Source organism: Crassostrea angulata, chromosome 6 (genome assembly GCF_025612915.1).
Source record: "Crassostrea angulata isolate pt1a10 chromosome 6, ASM2561291v2, whole genome shotgun sequence".
Lineage (NCBI taxonomy): Eukaryota > Metazoa > Mollusca > Bivalvia > Ostreida > Ostreidae > Magallana > Magallana angulata.
The window spans coordinates 11,771,027-11,787,412 of NC_069116.1; the positions used below are offsets into that span (position 1 = coordinate 11,771,027).

Genomic DNA, 16,386 nt, shown 5'->3' on the forward strand with positions numbered 1-16,386 from the left:
TGATTGTATAATCACCTAAATCTATACTGCAATACAAGGGGAGATGAAACAGGGTTTTTTCGTTAGAGGGTCAAGAGCAAATTCATATATCGCAATATAAGAAAAATGTGAAATCTACAAATACATATATGTATATTAGTTTCAACTCATCTTAACCGTAAAATCTCTTAATATTAAGTAATAATCTGAATGACTTTGGCATGAACTTAAATGATTTCTTTTCAAAAAAATTCTATCTGAAATATTTGATGATATATAATTTTTCAATTCTCTAAAGGCATGATCAATGAATGAAAGATTTATAAATTGCTTTTCATATACATATTTCTTGAATGATTTGTATATCAACATTCTCTGCATACTGCTTTTCCATTTCTTCGAAGGAAACAAAACGCGAGACCCCAAAGCCTGAGCCTCGAAAACAAGCTAAGGTCAAACCAATGTCATCCTCAGATGAGAAACGCATGGAAAGTGCCATTGCAATGGCCAATGAATTTGCTGCACACAGCACCAAAAGTCATATGATTGATGCTCAAAGCCCTCCCACTTCTCCTATCAGTGATAAAAACATTTTCGACTCTGAAAACTCTGAATCTCCAAAATTGATGAAAAAACTAAAGAACTCAATAAAAAAGAGTCCAAAAGCTGAAAAGAAAAGAACATTTTCTGAAGAATTTTCAAATAAGGCTGACCTGGAGGAGGATGTACCTCCTGCAGCTCAGGAAGCCTATAACATGCTAGTTGTGAGAGGTTCCATCAAGGATACATCAAAGTCAGAGGAGAAGTCCTTTGATAGAGAGTTTCGATTAGATAGGGGAAGTGAACGGGAGAGCCGTGTGAAACAGGACAGTTACGGGTTACAGAGGTCAAGCCCAGCCAGACAGGACAGTATAAACAGTTACTCTTCCAGCACCTCCGGACAGGAGAGCTGGAGATCACCACCTGAAACTGTATCCAGGCAGGATAGCTGGAGTAACAGGGATATTCCAGCTCATCAGGAGAGCTGGAGCTATAAGAGAGAAAGTCCTGCAAGACAAGACAGCTGGAATATGAAGAGGGAGAGTCCAGCCAGGCAGGACAGCTGGAGGAGCAAGAGTGAGAGGACTGCAGTTCCTCTAGCTAACACTGCAGAGGTGTTCCTGGATTCTCAACTGGAGGAACCGGTCAGACCAACACCAAAACCCAGGGCTGATCGGTCAGAAATCCCTGTTCCAGCTCCTAAACCAAGAGCAGAAATTGTTCAGAGGGTAGAGCCTGTTCAGCGTCCTCAGAGACCACCACCCTCAATTCCCAAATCCATGGATTATGATCTGAAAGTGGATTTGCCGGAAGAGAAAGTGAACGGTGTTAATAAGCGATTTAGCACAACTAGTGACCACAATTCTACAGCAAGTTCAGAAAGTGAGGACAGTAAAAACCAGATTGATGTCTTGCGTATCGATTTACCAGATTCTTATGATGTGAGAAAGGGAAATAGCTCTGACACATCATCCAAAGATTCACAGCAAGATGAATGTTCAAGAAATGAACCATCTCGCAAAGATTCATTTAAAAATGATTTATTGTGGAGTGAAGACTTCAGTGAACCATCACCTCGTGAAATAATGTCAAAGTTGGCAAGAGAAAGCAGAATACGTAGATCCCTTGATCATCAGCGCGGGGCTCTAGGTGATGGGCTGGACTCTGGACCATCAAGAAATATTAGAGAACCACAAGGAATACCAGGCAAAGGAATCAGTGCAGCAAATGATGATGAAGAGGTGGATACTAATCCCTTGCGCATGTTAAGAGGTGGTGCTATCCCCACAGTCCGCGGAGGGCGTGTCGGACAAGGTACGGTTTCTAATGTCTCTTCTGTTCCTCCTAAATTACGGGTAAAACTCCCTGCCCTGCACCATTCGCTGAGTGTTGACTCTGGGACTAATCGTGTTGAGCATGTGAATGAGGGTGACAAATCCAGTTGTGGAATTGATAATAACCATAACAAACGGTCCTTAAACAAACCCCCTGCTGTTCCACCGCGATCCTACAGCATCAGTGATGCTGGTTCCCATAGGAACCCAGTTCCACTGCCTCCACGAAAGCCTCTTAGAAAATCAACGTTAAACGCACCACCTCGGGAGCGAAAGTACCCTCTGTTGCCTAACGATGACCCAGGTCACACTACTAGCTGTTCATCGAATGTTGCACGGTCGTCCACCCAAAATACCCAGACCAAGCATGACTGTGATGTAGATTCCTCTGCTCCCCCACCACTCTTACCGAGATCTAAAAGTGTCTGTAATGACAAGGACCTTAGTGAGGAGGAGGATGACAATGACAGTGTATTCATCGTCGATGACGACGCCCCCCAGTCCAATTTCGAACCTCATTCTAATCTAAATCAAAATGTTTCAATGCATCCTCCTCCATTAGGACTAAAGAAAGGTCCAAATTCTTTGGATTTAGATAAATACTCACCGGTTAAACTACAAAATGGCTCTAGTACCAACAAAGCAGCCACTTTCCCTCGAGGCAAATATAGACTTCAGAATGTTAACTGTAATTTAGAACAGTTAGGATTTTATAACCGTCCTGATCCTTTCTGGGATAAATCTCTTGTGGTGGCAGGTCGTAATTATTCTGACCCTCTTGGGAGTTCTGAGGAAATCTCGCCACTAATGCTTGCAAACTACAAAACGAGTGACGGTGTTAGTTACGAAGACTTGCTTGATTTTGCATTAGATAGGTATGGCATTTTTTATATGTCTCTTCCTGTGTATTATATTCATCTAAACTCTTCACCATATATGTTTTGTATACGTATATATCTTTGCCACCGCTCTTATAACATGGAAGCAGGTTTGGTGTGTATACAATGCTTGAAAGGAAAAGAGCATTTATATTCCAAATCTGCTCAAAGCCATCTTTCATGTGGAGACCATTGCACGGGGAATTTCTGTTGACTCGGAAAACTAGAGAAGTGTCCCATGATAGCAAAAAAAGTAACATACACTCCCAGTTAACACAATAAGATCCACCCCTCAGTTTTAGAGATTGCTGTCTATGTGATTAAACAGTCTCATCTTTTGACAAAATCCGATTGGTTTGGTTTTTTTGTGATTAACAAGACAAATCTAAAGTTTTCTTGTCATAAATTGGCAAATTGCATGCTAACATGACATCAGAAATGACCCAGAATGCTCTGCCTGTTATCAATATTTCTCCTTGTGTTTTGTTTCAGTATTTTATTTGGATCTTTAAGTGTGGCCATTATGCTTTCTTCCTAAGGTAGAGCTTTCATCTTACTAGCTATTTGATGTTGTGTCTCTAATTTCTATTAACCAACTGCACCTGACTGTCTGTAGAGTAGTGTTTGGTAACATCATTTTAATTATTTGGTTATTGGATATTTCTTTTGGTGATCAATGTTCATTTTTGCATGATTTTCCCCTGTATTATTTGCTAGTACCAGTAGTGTGTTGTAAAAGGATAATGCCATTCGTATCTATGTGTAGCCACATTTCATCAATGGGGCTTATCAAAAGTGAAGAAAATTTGGGGGCTTGGTCACAAAACGTACCGGGTAAATGCATACAAATTGAAAATAACTGAAATGCATGAGTTTGGAGATGATCGATTCCAAGATATTTAAATTAACAAAGCAAGCAAGAAATTCAGTGCCTAACAGCATGTCAAACAAGTCACTGGGGTGGGCTGTATTTTCATATAGACATTTTTCATTGGGCAGTGGGGGTAAGTAACATTTTCTGTTTGGTCAAGAGTGAAATTTTTACTGAAATTTTGTTGACCCAATTTTCGTACACTTAAGACCAGTTTGATTTTTTTTCACTTTAGGGAGAAGAACAGCCCGGAGATAGAGACAATGCTTAAAGTATTCTGTAATGAAGTAAGTATCATTCAGGGCTGTTAACAATGCTGGAAAATTTTATATCATTAAACAAGAAAAAATAAAACCACATTTGTCTTGCAGTTATCTAAGCAGTTCAATGTTTCTTTTTTCCTTTCATATAAAATATTTTGGCTTTTATATAATGAAAAAGTAATGCTAAGGGGAGAAACTTGTGTTTTTGTGTGTAGGTGAGTGTCCAGGACTGTAAGGCAGCCCTTGAAGATACGGGGAGGGACGTACTAATGGCCATCAAATATCTGAAGCTCAAACAGCTGCTGAGTCTGGACCTGGGGGACATCAACCACTGTAAGGAGGCCCTGGTCTCCTGTGACTGGGACGTCCCCCAGGCCGTCGATTACGTCTTCTCCCAGGGCCCACCCAGTCCCGAGTGTGTGGACGTTTAGGTGACGCTCGGGGCTCGACAAGGGCTCTTATATAGCCTGATATCCTGACACTACTCGCTTGTTAACAGAGCTGTGTAAAACAATACTCATTTACTGAATGTGATGTTTATGTACATGTACTTTCTGACTATTGACCTTGGAACAGTATCGCACCTTATTCTGCTGATTCAGTGTCATAATGCGGCATTCTTCACAGCTGTTCACTGCTGCCATTGGTTGTGCGCTTATTATACTTAAATATTATTTATTTTTATTGACATTTCAACAAAAACCAATGTTTTTGAGATAAAACATTTGTAGCAACTTTTATTTTATTTTGTAAGTTGCTTTATATCAATGCATGTTCATGTAAAAAATTGTATTGCATTAACTAAGGAGTCTGCTACTATTACCTACATTTATGTGCTTGTAGAATAATTGTTTCTCACACCGGTACACATTGCTCAACTCACTAAAGAGTTTAGGCAATGGAGGTTACCATTTTTAAAGGTAAAAACAGAAAATGATTTCATTGCTGAATTGACTTGGAGTCTTTCCATTTACTTGCCAGTTATTTCACCCATGTACCTGTATTCAGTACAATGCAATGGAACCTATGTTATAATAAGTAGCATAATAACCGAGATAGACTGTATCTACTCCAATAACCAATCCTCTTGTAAAATGTATTACAATATCTACTGTATTACATATAATAAAAGAAATGCTATTTGTATCTTATGAAAATATCTACAGTATATATGTTTTGGTAAAATTAGCATCATGATTGCAAAGGAAAACGAACAAAACCGACCCGCTAGTGCTGTCAACCTGCTGAAAAGTGGAACCTATTTGAAGATTTCTATGTATATACTTTGTACATACTAAGTGTAAGTCTATATATAACAACGTGCAATAATTTGAGCTAGTTCATTCTGTGTCCTCCGTGGGTCTGTGTGTTTGTGAGCAGGGATATGGTGCCTCTCCGCTATATGCAATCATCGTCCTGTCGTGCCATAGTGTCACCCCCCGTGTATCTCCTCATTGTCATGTTTTTGCATTGTTCTTGTTCAGAATTGTGTTAGTTCTTAGAAGTTTGTCAAATGAAGGACTAATTAATGATTAAAAAATACAATTACATGTAAAATCATCTTTTGTGTTTTTTGTTAACTTTGTATTGCATATAATACACATGTACTGGTACGCAATTTATGTGGGGTGCGGTTGGAGATGAAGATTGAAAAGAATCTGAGTGGCCTTGAGTGACATAGTCTTCCTCTGTTCTATTAAAGTGGATTTTATCAAATACTGGGACAGTGTACTGTAGTAACGTCATTTTATATATATTCATAAAATACAGGAAAGAAAGGATGGCTTGATTAGCACTGTAAGACAAATGAAAAATCCCCACACATGTACATGTGCAACAAGTTTCACGAAATAGAGATAGTAATAAGTAGCTGGAATTTGAGCGTTAAATGGACATGGTTATGATTTTGGTCCAAGCTTACTTTTCCTTATTTTATGATTACAACGCTTAAGTAAAGAATTGCGAGCCCTTGTATCTTGCTTATAACTCTACAACTTGCACTGAAATACTGGTTGGTCATTCAAGTTCTTTAAGACAATCGTCTGGTACATTAAAGCATTGTCAACAATATATTTACATCCACCAAGTATTATTTCCTCTATTTCTTACGGAAACTTGCAGTTAATTCATAGCTCTATAGAAACAGCCTTACTGAAATCTACACGCCCCGTTTATCGATTGGTCGAAATCTACAGCGGCTGAAACTGACAGGATTGAATTTGACACGCCCTGTTTATCGATTGGTCGAGACCTACAACTACCTAAGAAAAATCACGGACTGCACGAACTAACCATGATGATGTCAGACTCAAGGTCTCACTGGAGACGATTTGGCTGTTTCTTTTAGCTAACGTACTTATGTACATTAACAGTAATTTAGTGAATTTTACTTACTTTTTACGCTCAATTTATTAATTACTTAAAATAAAGATGTTAATATAAACAATAAAATGCTCACTTTTGGTGATTCATGTGGGTTATGAAGGTAGCGATCATTGCAGAAAAAATTTACATAACCCGCTAACGCGGGTTATGTATTTTTTCTGCAATGTCGCTACCTTCATATCCCAAAGGAATCACCAAAGTGAACATTTTATTGTTTAAATAAAGACAATTAAAATTTTACCCAAAACCTGACCATCCAGAATTAAATTGTACTTATACTCTGTGACACAAGTAACGGGTATACACAGGCTGTTTTAACAAAATAAGCATCTCATAAATTGTTCTCTATTTATCGTAAAATCTACACACGCGGTATTAAATTTAGTTACACTCAAAATGATCCTCCCTCGTGACCAAAGCAATCTCCAATCGAACAATTTACATTGTAATTAGGTTAGTATCTGCTGTTACATCAAAATGATATTCAGTGACAAGTAATACCGGCACATTTAAGTGAAGACAGTATGGTCTGTCGTCCGTTTTTTGTTTTTTTAAGTTTAGGGAAGGTTTGGGGTGGGGCTACAGTTAAATTTCAAAAATACCAAAGTTGCACTTGCATTTGATTTGTATATACGAGCTATATTTTTTTGTCATTAACTATCCAAATAAAATTTGACATACAGTGGACGTAGTCCGTGCAAAGACTTTTTCATTATGTCACCCCCCCCCCCAAAAAAAAAAACCTCCCAAAACATTAAAAAATAAATAAATTAGAGTACAGGTGTGTCATATCCCCGCCCAAAATATTGATCAATTAAATATCAAAAAAAAACCCAAACTCATTTACTTTCTGTGAGAGAGACGCGTAAATATATATATTTTACTTTGTGCATAAATGCGACTGGGCATAAGTACCGAGGGCAATATGCATTTTGTATATTTCTACATGGAGGTCATAACCATGCGCGAATATAGAGGGGATCGGAGGGTGGTATGCCTCCCAGGAACATTCAAACTTCTTAGATCACATACTAAAGTTACATAATGTTCAAAGACCTCGCCCCCCTTTCCACTCACGAAAATTATCAGTTGGACCCCGGCCGGGGAATTTTTCTGGATCAGCGCATGATAATTATTAACACATTATTGATCAAATTTTTATCTGATACACGGCTCCCTCGCTATTATGAGTAAGAAGAATAAGATGTTTATTCGAACGCCGGGTTTGTCACGTGTTTCATAAGTGCATAGTTTTTCGAAAAATATTTTTTTTCATGATCCACGAAAAATATTTTTAATGGTTATATGAATTAATTAAGAAATGAATAAGAATTAGAATTAGTATTCTTATTTATTTGGGACTGAAAGGATTCTGATTTTGAAATTGAACAAAAAAAACGTTCATTTCTGCGTACTCTTTTTAAGAGGTTGTTCTGATTTGGAACAATTAAAATGATTTGTATTCAGAAAATAAATTGAATTCAGTTCGAATTAAATAAGTTGGAAGGAAACGTAAATATTTTTTTTAATGAATGTTTTACAGACATTAACTTTGTAAAAGCATAGGCTATATATCATTTTTATTATAATACATTGTTTACAATAAAATTGCAGATCGACTTTTTACGCTACATTACTTAATTCTTTAGGTAGGGGTTGAACAAAATCTATTACTTGTATAGAAAGTAATGTTGCTTTCGCTCACAAAACAAGTGTTTGAGTTTATAAATAATTCATTACAGATTGAACTTGTGGGGATTGACAATCGGGTACGGCATTCATTTATAAACAAGGGAAATAACTCTCCTAGGAGATCGTAAACACATTCAAAATGGCGACGAACACCGAGACGCATAACCAGGTTCTTTCAGATGAGGAACAGAAAACATTTTCAGGGGCAACGCTCCAAATCGACGGCGTTGACAATCAAACGGGACACGAGCCCGGTGTAGACTTTGTCGGGTCAGGTACAAATTTCAACAGGAATCGCCCCGGAAGTGTATATGGACGGCAGAGTATTCGGAGTACGACCAGTCGAACCTCTGTCCGGCCGGGGTTCATCAAGAGTGACGTGGAGTCAGACACTTTCTTCAGCTACAAGGTATATCTATTTATTGAGTGTGACTAAAATGAGTAGCAATACCCTGGCCGGGATTTTCTACAATAATAACTGTGTTTTTTGCTGATTAATGCTGGAAAAATACTTACTGCATTATTTGTTATGCATGTAAACTTCAGAAATACATTATTACATCATATCATGTCTTTTCTGAAAGTTTTGTTATCAAACAATGCGTTTTTCAAAAATAATATTACCAATTGTGATACTTTTTACTGATCAATATTATTTCACTATTGGATCAAACAACTAATCGACCACATAAATCGAAAAGGGTATAGAATGGAATCAAAGGAATTTAAGTTGAATGTCAACATGGTTGTGAATCAATAAACTGAATTGATCGAAATAATTTCTCAACAGGAAGAGAACTTCAACAGAGCCCTTGAGACATGTAAGAAGACACTGAAGGCTGACATTGATGGTGACTTCGTCGGAGCCTGGTTGCTGACCTGGTAAATAAGAAGAAACTTTTTTAATATAGGATATGAGGATACATAATAATGTAGATAATATGTAAACGGTATGACCGTTGGACCGAGCGCAGATTTAACACAGTGCATTTTGATTTTTGTATAATAAAATCTATTTAAAACACAGTAGGATCCGCCAGCATGGTTGACTATATACTCAAATCATTCATCAAAGTTAAACTAAACGTCGCGTGCTCAGTCTACATTATGACGTCATATTTCAGACGTAAAACGTTCAAGTTTTGTCCTCGGAAATAGCCGAAGAGAGTTACGTGATTTCAATTTTTTTAAAATTTCTTCTTTTGTTGTTCATCAATTTAATTCATATGAATGCCGCTGCAATAAAATTGAATACCTTATTCAGTATCTTAGAGATCAATTCCTTGACGTTAATTTTTTTATTTTCCATCTGATAATTTGATAAGACATACATAGAACAAGTCATGTTTCTTGATTAAAACATTTTTGAAACTTATCTGGTTTCCTTTTTAATTTCTTTAATTCGAATTACCTTATATCGAAACACTGGAACTTATTTAATCGAGTCTCGGGGCAATAAACATCGATAAGTACCAGTCAATCAATGATCGAACTAACTTTTTAAATACAAAATGGCTGCCAATATGGCGGCGCCCAGGGCTGGAAGAAAATTTTTTTGGCCTTAGTACCCCTGATTCAACTTTCATTTTTCACTGATTTTCTTATATATACGTGTTACCATTAATCCTCGCTTCGCGAGGCGGGCTTTGCCCGCCTCTCGCTGCGCTCGGTATCATGTATGATGAGTATTGATTAAAGTATCACGTAACTTGATGCATGTCATCAGCATATGACAGTCATATTGCAATTACTAATGCCGTTACCCCAATAAAATGTTAGAAGAAATTATCTAAGCATAACCAGGCTACACTTTCAGTATAGCAGCTACAAAGCATGCCTCTTCTACGTGATTATAAGGTTCAAGATGATACCATTATATTCTTTCCATGTAACCCGATCTGGCTCAAACTTCAACCACAGAGTAGTTTGAAAAAGATATGCTGTGGCCTTGAATCACATCTATAAGTCCAAAGGTCAAGGTCATAACAGACCTCTGTGTAAAATCCTTATCTGTACCCCATTGCCTTTCCTTTTGGTTCTATTTACCTTATACTGCTCAAGTAAAGTTCTTGTCGGATAAAGGATGTCAGAGTTAAAGTCAAAGCAAAGTTTAATATGCTTTTCATCCTTTAGTAACTATTTTTTAAAGCTTGGTGCTTTGGGATGGTCACAATCACTAATTGATCTATAACAGGTTCAAGATTAAATTACATTAGTATAGCATCGACCTTGCAACTACTTAACAAGGATTACTTTACTGTGAACTAGCACAATGTCCCAAAATGATATTGTATTGTGTTTTCATTGTCTATACTTTTAGCATTGACCACTGGGACAATGAGAGGGAAAGATTACTCATCCTGACCAAAAACTGCATGCTTATCTATAAGTATGATTTTATTATCCACAAGATGGAGGACTTTAAACGGGTCATGCTACACTTGATTGACACGATTTGTGTTGGAGACTTTGTGTACCCACCCAAGAGTCTGATGCCGTAAGTTAAAATCTTAATGAATAATATGAACAACAGTTTGGTTGTTTTTTTGGTCTTTTTCTTCCAGATCTAAATGCAAATGGAATTTATTTGAACTTAGATAGAATGACCAAAAAATGTACAATCAACTATTGAATTTCAGAATACATTAAAATTTCTTTGTTACATATCATATGGCTATAGTGCCCTTAAAAGTTTTTAGATGCATAACAGACAACTGCATTTTTGTTTACAGGGTTCTAATAAATAAATGACTTTTAGGTCAAGGAGTTATGCAGAGGTTAGCGAGTTAAATAAGATTAATTCATGAAAAAGTTGTTGGTAGGCTGTCCTTTTACAGACCTGACATTCTCACATTATATCTAAGACCTCATGACCCACAAGTAGGCTCAGACTCCTGACCCTGTGAGGATCACTGCAGCATCTGTTATAGAGATATCTCCATGAATTTTTAGCCGTGGTTTATTTACTTTTTCCAGACCAAGGCAACATGGTGGAATTCAGGTCAGATGGAACAAAGGAGAACAGCCGACTTGGGCCCAGGTGTGGAACCCCTGGTGTGCCAGCATACCGTGGATCAACCTGTCCCATCATCCTCTGCTGTACAACCCCAAGGAATACGAGACCGCCATTTATAACGTTGACGAGTTCTATGAGTCCCTGATACAAGCCATAAGTAACAGCTACAAAGAGAAGCGACCTGATGCAAAGATCACTATAGTGGAGGGGCCAATCTTGATTGAGAGCTACGCAAGTTTGTCATCCATGATTTACAACCAGAGTGGGCTTGGATTTAACAGAGACAGGAAAGGCATAAGCTTTTGAGCTCTACATTGTACAGTTCTTGAAAAACACTGTAAGCAAGCAAGCATAATGTTTTCATTTTTATATGTTACAAAGAAATCCATTTTTACCAAAATAATTCTACATAAAAAATTGAAAGAAGATTTCCTACTTTTCAGAAAGCAAATATATAAGACATAGATTTCAACATAAAGGTTCGATAGAAAAGATTCATTTGAAACTAAAAACTTTGATAAAACTGATACATTTCTTGATATTGTATTAACTATTACATTTATTTCAAATTCTTTTGTAACTGTAACTTTTGCTACGTCTATATTTTAAACTGCTGTGTTAATAAGGTCACGAAAAGGTATGTTTGAAATGACCACTACTCTGTTATTATGATACTATCAATAGTATTATTATTGCTCCTTCTTATAAGAGTGCATGCATTATAGATGTGATTATTTTATTGAAATAGTACGCATTGACTTTTCGAAAGTTATTAGATTAAAATATAAAACATGTACATTACAATAATATATGACTTTGTTTTTTTTAGGAAATTACTAGTATACTGTGCCCAGTGCTTAAAATTTTTTTTTTGTTTGTTCATGCTTGTTTATATTTATTTATTTATCTGCAATTATCAGTGCTGTTTGAAGGTGAATTGAACATTGATTAATATATTTGCCCACCTTGTAATTAGAATTAGACTAGTTTTGTGTATCTGTTGACATCCATTCCAGATGAAGTGATATTCATTACGTGTTATACCCATTACATTTAGATTGTATTTTGTTTATGTTACCCTTACTTGCCACTGCAAGAACCTTGTTATTTGATAGCAATGATTTTCTGATGAAAGTTGGTCTTTGCACACTTCATCATGCTATAGAAGTTTTCATCTATAGATTGTTGGATTTTATCAAGAAATACAATTTATTGTATTTGTATGATATTTGAGAGTGTGAGTGTCTCTTAATAGAAAAAATCCTAACAAGATAAACCTCTTTAAGGAGCCGCCCCCTCCCTACCTTATTTCCTGTTTGGTGATGAAGTTTTCACTTGTGCATTATATAATTGACCTTTGTTGTTTATTCATGGATCATGACAAAGTAATATTTGTTTTGTTGTTGAAAAGAATTGCCTCTGAATTTATAAATCTTGAGTTAATCTTGGCTGACATAGTTTTTATCCATGACAGTTTACAAATCACAAGATAGATACAGCATAAGTTTCAATCAGAATTTTGGAATGGGGTTTTAATTGGGATCCAAGTTTTCCTGTGGTAAATTAAAACAAGAATTTAGGTGATGGGAGATGGTTTACAGATAAATTTCCTTACTGAGTTTTGTAAATTTTTTTTAATTACTGTCTCAGATTTCTAGTCTCTCATCTGATACATATATTTGATCTAGTACTTACCAATTGGTTTAATACATTTCTGTTCTAGTACACACATATAATCCAGGGTTCATATTACTAAAGAACTTACGGCAATGTTGTTAATATTTTCAGTCTCCTGGAATCACTTTAAACGAACTGAATTAACATGAAAACATTTATTTACAACTTATTTTCATATCTGAAATTATGTTTTACAGGCATTAGATTAAAACATTATTTTGTGATTAATTAGCATTAATTAATTTGATTAATTAATTAATTTGTCCAAAGTTCTTTTTCTAAACTGCAGTCTGGTTCTGTGGTGGTTTAGTACAATGGATCTGATGTATCACATGTGATCATAAGGTCTTTGACAATTGCTAATGTGGTCAAGTACTCCTATGCTTATCAGAATACATAGCGTTTGTTTGTGAGCGAGTTGAATAATTGCAGTTGAGGGCTATTGCAATTTTTTTAGATGCCATACTCTATATGAAATGTTTCATTTATAGACAAAATCTCTGTAACCAAGTTTTCATTATGATTCTTTGTTTAATATATATAAGATAGAGGTATGTTAAATTTAAAAAAGAGAGCAAGGAAGTATATTATCTTACCTTTTAATTGAAATGGACACAGTTTTTATATGAAAAGGACAACAAGTTGTTTAGGAGAAAGTCTAAAGCATTAACAAATTATATCTGAATGTGGAAAAAAAACCTTTTGGGATAAAGTTATTAAATTTATTACCCAGCCTTTTGTTAGAGAACGGCTATGAAATTAGCTTTCTGTGCAGGATCATACCATTTCACAATGCAAATGCTCTATATCAAAGTTTGGGTTATTCTTCTTCAGCTTAAAAATAGTCATCATTCATATTACAGTTTGACTGATATCTCAAACAATGATATCTTGAATACAAAAGATGTGTCAAAGTGATTTGTAAGTCCCAACCACTTACTTTTTAAGTGTTTTTCCCTCAATATCTCTAATTTTATAAACATAAACAGTCCCATCTAGTTTGAGATAACGAAGTTTGACTGTTATATGTCATATTTCATTTATCATTTTTTGATATAGAGTATTTTGGCATGGAAACTACTGAAAGGCCACACTCAGAAGTCTTTAATTAAGAGTATTTGTTGTTAAGACTGTTACTACTGCATTGTATGTATTTGTTGTTTTTCATATTGTTTTATTTATTTTACATGTTTTCACATATCTATTATGTACAGGGAGATTTTTCATGCATTTGTAGACTTCTATACTGGACATTTACAGAAACTACATTTGAGATCTTTCCTTTCATAAGATATAGTTAATTGCACAATCAACAATCAAATTTGTTCATTATGATAAATATAAAGCAAATATTATTTAAATACGAAAGGCCCCTGCTTGCAAAAATTAACTGTTGCATACCAATTACTTGAAGTGTGATATACAGGTAATACATACATGTAGAATGACTAGTACCTGCTCACAGAGAAGTTAAGACAGAAGACAGCTCTTGTACAGGGGCACAGTATATATCTATAATTACTGTAATGCTTGTAAACACTGTGGAAGATTTAAACTTATGTATATGTAAACTTTACAGCAAACCAATAGGTTATTGCTCACCCTTGGAGAACCTATGCATTATTTTGTTCATTTCAAGTTTGTATTTATTTACTGATTTTTTACATATCATTTTCCAAGATGTTTTCATTAAGTAAAATCTATGTATACTCTGCCTCATTTTCATTATCTATATTTAGCCGTTTTTAATTTTTGATTTTCATAAGGATATTTTCTGTTATTTTTGTGATTTGAAGTTTAGCCATCTTTCCTTATTGGCAGATAAACATCAATAGACTTTACTTTCTTGTATAGTATGGCAATTTTAGATGTTTGTGTTCTATATCGAATGTATTAAAAAAAAGCACTGGTAGAGAAAAGTGTTGGAATGTTTTAACAACAACCCCCCCCCCCCCCCCCCCCCCCCCCCCTCTTGTTCACTGATTGATAAAGTCGCAGATTAAGAATTGGACAACTGAAGCACCAAAGAACGTTGGGTATTACGTGACATATGCAGGAATACTCCCAGATCAGTATTAATTTCATTTCAATATTTGAATATTTTATGGTCAATACAAAGTAATGTTAAAACACACACGCGCACACACACACACACACACACACTCTCTCTCTCACTGCAGATTAAAAGATCGTCTCATTGAAAACGTTTTTTATCATAAAATTTGGCAAAGGTATTATCATTTGACCATCCTACATGTGCTATGATATTGTCCTTTTTAGCTCACCTGAGCCAAAGGCTCAAGTGAGCTTTTCTGATCACAATTTGTCCGTTGTCTGTCGTCGTTGTCGTTGTCGTTGTCGGCGTTGGCGTTGTAAACTTTTCACATTTTCATCTTCTTCTCAAGAACCACTGGGCAGATTTCAACCAAATTTGGCACAAAGCACCACTAGGTGAAGGGGATCCAAGTTTGTTCAAATGAAGGGCCACGCCCTCTTTAAAGGGGAGATAATTGAGAATTATTGAAAATTTGTTGGTATTTTTCAAAAATCTTCTTCTCAAAAACTATTCGGCCTGAAAAGCTCAAACTTGTGTGGCGGCATCCTCAGGTAGTGTAGATTCAAGTTTGTTCAAATTATGGTCCCCAGGGGTAGGGAGGGGCCACAATGGGGGGATCAAGTTTTACATAGAAATATATAGACAAAATCCTTAAAAATCTTCTTCTAAAAAACTATCAGGCCAGAAAAGCTCAAATTAAAATGGGAGCCTCCTCAGATAGTGTAGATTCAAGTTTGTTCAAATCATGGCCCCGGGGGGTAGGGTGGGGCCTCAATGGGGGGATCAAGTTTTACATAGGAATATATAGAGAAAATCTTTAAAAATCTTCTTCTAAAACATTATTAGGCCAGAGAAGCTCAAATCAAAGTGGAAGCTTCCTCAGGTAGTGTAGATTCAAGTTTGTTCAAATCATGGTCCCCAGGGGTAGGGTGGGGCCACAATGGGGGGATCAAGTTTTACATAGGAATATATAGAAAAAATCTTTAAAAATCTTCTTCTAAAAAATTATTAGGCCAGAAAAGCTCAAATTAAAATGGAAGCATCCTCAGATAGTGTAGATTCAAGTTTGTTCAAATTATGGTCCCCGGGGGTAGGGTGGGGCCACAAGAGGGGGGTCATGTTTTACATAGGAATATACAGAATTTTTTTTTAAAAATCTTCTTCTCAAAAACTATAAGGTCAGAAAAGCTTAAATTTGAGTGAAAGCATCCTCAGATAGTGTAGATTCAAGTTTGTTCAAATCATGGTCCCCAGGGGTAGGGTGGGGCCACAATTAGGGGATCAAGTTTTACATAGAAATATATAGACAAAATCTTTAAAAATCTTCTTCTAAAAAACTATCAGGCCAGAAAAGCTCAAATTAAAATGGAAGCATCCTCAGATAGTGTAGATTCAAGTTTGTTCAAATTATGGTCCCCGGGGGTAGGGTGGGGCCACAAGAGGGGGGTCATGTTTTACATAGGAATATATCGATTTTTTTTTTTTAAATCTTCTTCTCAAAAACTATAAGGCGAGAAAAGCTTAAATTTGAGTGGAAGCATCCTCAGATAGTGTAGATTCAAGTTTGTTCAAATCATGGTCCCCAGGGGTAGGGTGGGGCCACAATTAGGGGATAAATTTTTATATAGGAATATATAGAGAAAATCTTTAAAAAAATTTCTTTTCAAAACTTTATGGCCAAGAAAGCTCAAATTG

The 16,386-nt window shown here is 35.9% G+C and overlaps 2 protein-coding genes across 13 annotated transcripts in view; both read left to right on the plus strand.

Annotated features, from left to right (window-relative positions):
- Nucleotides 1–5,426, plus strand: part of LOC128186957 (activated Cdc42 kinase-like) — a 29,378-nt gene extending 23,952 nt beyond the window's left edge. For all 12 annotated transcript variants that reach the window (XM_052856945.1, XM_052856956.1, XM_052856957.1 and 9 more), the window contains 3 exons: nt 384–2,728; nt 3,838–3,889; nt 4,081–5,426. In XM_052856945.1, coding sequence (XP_052712905.1) covers nt 384–2,728; nt 3,838–3,889; nt 4,081–4,296 — 2,613 coding nt within the window. In that variant the 3' untranslated portion in view covers nt 4,297–5,426. The remainder of the gene's footprint in view (nt 1–383; nt 2,729–3,837; nt 3,890–4,080) is intronic.
- Nucleotides 5,427–8,046: 2,620 nt separating this feature from the next.
- Nucleotides 8,047–14,554, plus strand: LOC128188985 (tumor protein p63-regulated gene 1-like protein). Its single transcript, XM_052860340.1, has 4 exons — nt 8,047–8,351; nt 8,733–8,824; nt 10,263–10,439; nt 10,919–14,554. The coding sequence occupies exons 1-4, from the start codon at nt 8,082–8,084 to the stop codon at nt 11,262–11,264; spliced, it is 885 nt and encodes a 294-aa protein (XP_052716300.1). The 5' UTR covers nt 8,047–8,081; the 3' UTR covers nt 11,265–14,554.
- The last annotated feature ends 1,832 nt before the right edge of the window (nt 14,555–16,386 follow it).